The sequence below is a fragment of the Propithecus coquereli genome, unplaced genomic scaffold, assembly GCF_000956105.1.
Source record: "Propithecus coquereli isolate 6110/MARCELLA unplaced genomic scaffold, Pcoq_1.0 Scaffold310, whole genome shotgun sequence".
Classification (NCBI taxonomy): Eukaryota; Metazoa; Chordata; class Mammalia; order Primates; family Indriidae; genus Propithecus; species Propithecus coquereli.
Window position 1 is genome coordinate 3,998,296 of NW_012148731.1, and position 7,158 is coordinate 4,005,453.

General features: G+C 57.4%; 1 protein-coding gene across 1 annotated transcript in view; it reads left to right on the forward strand.

Annotated features, from left to right (window-relative positions):
* LOC105814966 (cholesterol 24-hydroxylase) overlaps window positions 1-6,583 on the forward strand; it is a 43,802-nt gene extending 37,219 nt beyond the window's left edge. Inside the window, 5 exon segments of the mRNA XM_012650089.1 lie at window positions 1,439-1,523; window positions 2,143-2,253; window positions 5,239-5,327; window positions 6,023-6,089; window positions 6,297-6,583. Coding sequence (XP_012505543.1) covers window positions 1,439-1,523; window positions 2,143-2,253; window positions 5,239-5,327; window positions 6,023-6,089; window positions 6,297-6,467 — 523 coding nt within the window. The 3' untranslated portion in view covers window positions 6,468-6,583.
* Window positions 6,584-7,158: the final 575 nt, after the last annotated feature.

A 7,158-nucleotide genomic window follows, 5' to 3' on the forward strand; every position in this document is an offset into this window, starting at 1 on the left:
GTAACCTTTCCACTCTTTTTTTATTGTGGTAAAATATACCTAACATAAAATTTAATATTTTAACAATCTTTTGTTTTTTCCTAGAGACAGGCTCTTGCTCTGTCTCCCAGGCTGGACTGTAGTGGTGTGATCATAGCTCACTGCAACCTCCAATCCCCGGGCTCACACCGTCCTCCTGCCTCAGCCTCCCGAGTAGCTGGGACTACAGGCGCACGCCACCGCAACCAGCTAATTTTCAAAGTTTTTATAGAGACGGGGTCTTGCTCTGTTGCCCAGGCTGGTGTTGAACTCCTGGCCTCAAGTGATCCTCCCGCCTCAGCCTCCCAAAGTGCTGGGACTACAGGCGTGAGCCACTGTGCCCGGCCCAATAGTTTAGTTATACTTAAGCACATAGTTCAGTGGCATTAGCACGTCCACACTGTTGTGCAACCACCACCACCGTCCATCTCCAGAACTTTTTCATCTTTCCTCACTGGAACTGCAACCCCACTAAACAGCAACTCCTCATTCTCCCTCCCCAGCCCCTGGTAACGGCCACTCTACTCTGTCCCCGTGCACTTGTCTATTCTAGGCACCGCATGTGAGTGGGATCACATGGTATTTGCCTTTTTTGTGCCTGGCTTATTTCACTCAGCATGGCGTCCTCCAGGTCCGTGCATTTGTAGCGTGTGTCAGAACCCCCTCCATCGTAAGTACAGACCCGTGCCGCCTGTCTGCTCATCCGTCCCGGACACTTGGGTTGCTTCTCCCTTTTGTCTGTTGTGAGTGATGCTGCTATGAATGTGGGTAAACAAATGCCTTTTGGAGTCCCTGCTGTCGATTCTTTTCGGCGTATACCCAGAAGTGGAATTGCTGGATCGTGTGGGAATTCTAATGTTAATTTTTTGCAGAATTGCCGCACCATTTTCCATAGTGGCTGCACCATTTTCCACTCCCGTCTATAGTGCACAAGGGCTCTGGTTCCCCACATCCTCACCAACGTTTGTTATTCTGTCGTTTTGTGTTCCGTTTTGATAATAGCCATCCTATTGAGTGGGAAGCGGTCCGAATCTACTCTTAAAACTGCCTACGATTTTAACAGTGCATATCCTAAAGTTTACTCAGCCAGCATCCTTACGCTTTTCCTGCTGCTGTTTCCAGCTGTTGGCAGCTGTAGTCCAGGCCGTGACAGGCATCTCCCTGCATAGGCGTTGTTGTGCGGTGTGTTTTATTTCCTACAGCCAATTCCAAACATCAGACACAAAGGGTGGACACTTTAAGGCCCCCAGAATGGAGTTCCCAATGGCTTGGGCATTTTGTCTTGGATGTGGCAGTTGCGGGATTATCTTAACAGTGCCTGTGGGTGGGGGACACTTCACGCTTCCTTCCATCCCCGCTTCTTAGACTAATGCGGGGGAAAGTCCTTTGGAGATGACCTTGTCTCTGTCTCACCCGACAGGCTGCAGGCCGAGGTGGACGAGGTCATCGGTTCTAAGAGGCACCTGGATTTTGAGGACCTGGGGAGACTGCAGTACCTGTCCCAGGTGCGGGAGTAGGAGGAAACTTCTGGGCAGATGCGGGTGATTCATCAAGTCAGGCCCCTTTAGTACGGTGGTTCTCAAACTTTGCTGCCTGTGAGAGTCGCTGGGAGATTTCAGACATCCCAAGGCCCAGGCTGCCCCGAGACCAAAGACATCGGAGTGGAGGGGCGGTCCCAATATGCAGCCGTGGTTGGAAACTGGCCCTTTGGTAAATGGTCCATATTTGCGCTTCCCAGCTAGGCAGGCTCAGGCTTCCCTTCCTGCAGGGAGCCAGGCCCAGCAGCCCCCTAAGCACCGTGGGAGGCCGCACCCCACCCGGAGAAACGTAGCTTTCTTCGGCCTGTGCTTCTCCGGGATGGCGGGAGCCCCTGGTTCCTGGTCTTGGCTCTGTCCCTGTGGCCTTGCTCAACTCCCTTCCCCTTCTGGGCCTCGGTTTCCCCATCAGTCACATGAGGAGCTGGACATGATGGTGGGGTGAATGTCCCCGGGGTCTGGGGCCCAGTCGGAGGTGAGCGTGTGCATTCGGCACTGGGGTGAGAGAGAGATGGGTCCAGGGCGTGCCGCCAGCACGTGCTGTGGGATCTCCTGACTGCTCTTCGTGTCTCCCTTGTGGCTCCTGTAGGTGCTCAAAGAGTCGCTGAGGCTGTACCCGCCGGCGTGGGGCACGTTTCGTCTGCTGGAAGAGGAGACCTTGATCGACGGCGTCAGAGTCCCTGGCAACACCCCGCTCTTGGTAAGTAGGGGCCCCGGGGTGGGCTGGCCTGCTTGCCCCAGGGTGGCCCGTTTGGGGCTCTCCGCTGAGGTCGGGGAGCCCGTGGCCCTGTTCTTGGCACTGTGCCAGCCCCCCCCCCCCACCGCCCGCTGCCCTGCGCTTCTCACTGCATCTCACTGACCGCGTGAGCTCTTCTCCCCCTTCACGCTGTCCCCTGTCTGGCAGAAGCTGCTAGCGGACAGCTCCGGGATGGAGCTCCCCATGTACAGCTGAGCACACTGAGGTTCAGAGAGGTCAGGTCACTTTCCAGGGGTCACACAGCTGGCAAGGGGCAGATGTGGAATGTGTCCGGTTTCACGTTTGACCCAAACTCGTTCTAGTTCTTTCTCTCCCCGCGTTTCACAGCCCCTTCTGCACTGTGGTCACTTTCTCCCCCACCTGCCTTTACACTTTGTGCCTTTGTCTGTTTGCTCATCCATCCATCCATTCATCCGTCCACTCAGGCACCCGTTCACGTGCAGTGACCCCCAACCCACCACCGCCCCCCCCAGCTCCCCCAGAGTAATCACAGGCCTGAATTTTGTATTTGCCCTGACCTCACCTGTGTGTGTGTGTGTGTGTGTGTGTGTGCACGCACCCACACGGTAATATGTGGTAAGACTTGCTTTTTGATTCAGTATAAAGACTATTAAGATTCGGTAGCTTTCTCTGTGAGATTCTAGGTCATTCACTGTTGCTTATCAATTCTGGAGCTGACAGGCCTTTGAGCGGTTTCCAGGTTGTCACTGTCACGAGCACCACAGCAGCCGCGAGCGTTTCTGTCCGCGCGTCCTGGCGCAACCCGCAGACGTGTTTCTCGGCATACCCAGGAGCAGGAGGGCTGGGCTGTAGGACACAACAGTGCTCCGCTTTACAAACTGATGCCAAATTGTTTTCCAAGTGGCCGTGCCAACTCAGACGCCCCCCAGTGGCACGGGAGGGAGTCTGTTCTCCATCCTCTCCAGCACTTAGTGGGGTCCAAACTCTTACTGTTCTTTTTGCCAACCAAATACACGTACAAAGAGTATTTCTCTGTGGTCTTGATTCACACTTTCCCGATTACTAGTGACACTGAGCCTCCCTGTACTGCTGTCCTCGTCTGTGAGATGTTGGCTCAGTTTCCCCTTTTGGGTCATTTGTCTTTTCTTCTTGATGTGTAGAGCTTTATTTTTAAAAAGTTCATCTTTTGTCCATTATATGTGTCTTCTCCAGATTTGTGGCCTGTCTTCATTGATGTGTCTTTGATGATCTGAAGTTCTTGATTTTTTTTTAGTGATCCGTTCTTTTGTTTTATCTTAAGAAATGCTTCCCTATCCTGAGCTCGGAAGGATACGCACTTACATTTTCCTCAAACAATTCTACGTTTTTCTTTTGAAAGTTGAGCTCTTCACTAGCTGGGGTCGATTTTGCGTGTGGCTTCGAGGTAGGGATCTGTACCGGTTTGCCAGAGCTGCTGTCATGAAGTGCTGTAGACTGGGTGGCTTAAACAACAGAAATTTATTTTCTTACAGTCCTGGAGGCTAGAAGTCCAAGATCAAGGTGTCGACAGGCTGGTTTCTTCTGAGGGCTCTCTCCTTAGCTTGCAGACGGCCGCCTTCCCCGTGTGCTCAGGTGGTCTTCCTTCTGCGTGTCCGTGTCCTACTCTCCCCTTCTTAGAAGGACGCCAGTCAGAGCGGGTCCGGGCCCACCCTAGAGACCTCATTTTATTGTAGCTCACCTCTTTAAAGACCCTGTCCCCAAATGCAGTCACACTCTGAGGCACTGGGAGTTAGGACTTCCACATACGAATCTGAGGGGCACACGGCTCAGCCCACAGAGGCCCACTTGTATTTTCTCACGTGGAGAGCGACGTGCTTCCCGGGGCTCCGCCGCGCCTCCTCCAGTGTTGTCAGAGCTTCATCCACGGTGGTTCCTTATTGCATCTGCTCATCTTTCTGTACCCCCCTGTACCGACACCTCTCTGCCTTCACGGCCACCTCCGCAGCGTGACCGTCCGTCTGGCAGGGAAGGCCCTGCGGCTGATGGTCAACCCAGGGACACCACCCCAGGGCCTCCGAGTGGGCAGACCCAGGCTCGAACCCCAGCTCTGCCCCGGCTCGCTGGCTTCTCTCTGTCAGACCTGCGGCTTCTCTGGGCCTGTCTCATCCTTGTCATGGGGGGAGGGAGGTGACAGACCTGAGCCGCAGCCTACGAGAAGAGTCAGTAGGGTGACGTACAACACACATCTGGCAACAATCGCGGGCACTAACCCCAGCCTGACTCCCAGCGCTCCTGCCCTCTTGCCGGAGCTCAGCTCCAGGCCTCCCTCTGCGCCCCTGCCCCGGACTCTCGGCACAGAGAACCAGGTAGAGCAGGCTCAGGAAGACCCTGTCCAAGGCCAGGAGAGGCAGCGACCGGGACCCAGGGCCCACGCTGGGGGGCATGTTGTTCTCCGAGGCCAGACGCCTAGCATCTGGAGGCCAGAGGCACGAAGGGAACAAGAGCCTGAGTCAGGAGGCACTGGGGGTGCAGGCCAAAGGCTGGTGGGGGTCTGCAGCCCCCTCTCCTAGCCCCACTGAAGCAACGTCCAGTTGAAGAGGAACTGAGCAACAGCAGCTCTCGAGGACCTAGAGACAGCCTTGAGTGTCAGATCTGAGTTTACATCTCAGTTCAGCCATTTCTTTGCCTGGTGGCTTCAGGAAAGTCACTGAACCTGTCTCTGAGCCTCAATTTCTAAAACGGGGAATTGTAGCTCCCCGACAGGGATGTGCCGAGCCTGGGATGGTGTGACACACCAGCTGGCACACTGGGTTGTCCCCTTTCTCCCCTGAGAGATTTTGCAGGGGCCAGTGGGATCCCGCACCTGGCTAAATGGGGTGGGGGGTGGGGGCCTCTCTGCTCCGAGTCACCCCACTGGGAGGCTGAGTGGGTTGGGAGGTGCAAGGGACCGGCCCTGGGAACCAGCGACAAGCAGACCCTCTCCCACAGTTCAGCACCTACGTCATGGGGCGGATGGACACCTACTTTGAGGACCCGCTGACTTTCAACCCCGATCGCTTTGGCCCTGACGCGCCCAAGTAAGTCCCTCGGCGAGCTATCCGTGAGTGGGCCTGGTGGGAGAAAGATGACCACAGCAGCCTCTGGTCTGAGCCATTGTGCCCACTGAATCCACACAGCCTTCCAGCTCCCCACGAGGCGGTTGTGGAGGAAGTCGCAGCTCGGAGGGGTTAGGTAACTTGCCCAAGGACAGAGCTGGGGTCCGACCCCAGTTCAGTCCGGTCCTAAAGCCTGTGCGTAACCAGAGCCTTGTGCTGGGAAGCCACGTGACTGGCAAGTCACTTTGCCTCCCCCGGCCTTGAGGTTCCTGTCTGAGAAATGGGAATGCCAGTGGCTACATGTGGAGATCGCTGTGGGGGTCAATGCGGTAACGTCCCAAGGCCGTGTGGGAAGAGCTGGGCTCCCAGGACATGCCACGTGCGCTCAGATCCAGACTCTGCCCAGAGCTGGATGTAAGTGGCGTGTGAGCTGGGGCAAGCTGCTTTGGCTCTCTGAGCCTCGGTTCCTCCGTCTGTGAAGTGGGGGTAATCGCAGGAGAAAACGAGAGCATGCAGACCCAGAGCTCAGCAGAGGGAACTGCGATGTCTTTCGTGTGCAGAGCACCTAGCCCGGGCTCGAGCCAGCCACGGCAGAGGGAGGGCTTTGTCCCTGCCGACTGCCCTGTGAGGACCCTGCCAGCCCCAGGGCGGCCACTCCTGACCCTCTCTCCCCACAGGCCACGGTTCACCTACTTCCCCTTCTCCCTGGGCCATCGCTCCTGCATCGGGCAGCAGTTTGCTCAGGTGGGTTCTCCCGGTGTGACTGCAGGGTGGCGGCTTGTCCCGGGCCAGGAAGCATTTCTCAGCCCCTGCTCTGGGCCCGCTGGGCTGGGACTGGGGACGTGGCCCCAGCGTGCTTTGCTCTGGAGGTTGGCATTCACTCGTGCATTTCATCTCCTTCGTTCCTGCCTCCTTTCCTCGGCGTGGCGCTCGCTGCCGGCCCGTGCCCAGATGGAGGTGAAGGTGGTCATGGCCAAGCTGCTGCAGAGGCTCGAGTTCCGGCTGGTGCCCGGGCAGCGCTTCGGAATCCAGGAGCAGGCCACGCTCAAGCCGCTGGACCCCGTGCTCTGCACCCTGCGGCCCCGGGGCTGGCAGCCCGCGCCCCCACCGCCGCCCTGCTGAGGGCCCCAGGCAGGACGAGACTCCTTGGGCCAGGGCCGCGCCCGCCCTCCTCTCTGCCCCGTCCCCCAGCCACCCTCCACGCTGGCTCCCAGCGGGGCCCCTGCCAGCCGCCTGCTTCACGCCCCCAGCACTCCCTGTCGCCCGTGATTCCATGGCTCTTCCTGGACTGGCCCTTGCCTGACCCCCAGCCGCCAACATCGTCTCTCCCCCACCTCCAAACCTTCGCATAGGCCACCTCCTCTGACGAGACACCCTAACTCTTGCTCACTCCCTGAAGCCCTCTTCAGGTGTCACCTCCTCCAGGAAGCCCTCCCTGCCACCCCCGGCTGGGCCAGGGGCCCCTCCTCTGTGCTCCCTCAGTCACCTGTGCTACCTCTAACACCACACTGACCACACTGTATCGTGAGTGTCTGTTGATATGACCAACTGTCCTGCCTGGCCATGAGTGCCTCAAGGGCAGGGTCTGTGTGTGATTCGTCTCTGAGTTCCCTGTGCCCACCAGGGCCTGGCACAGAGTTGATGCTCAATAAATGTGTGTTGACTGCATGGATGAACGGTGGAACCAGGCCGTGGTGCTCTGGCCTCAGTTTGCTCATCTGTACAAGGGGGGGGAGATGTGGAGATTGGTCTCTCTAAGGGCTGGCACAGCTCTGGCAGCCGCCACCTCCAGATGCCCCTGCAGATGCCCAGA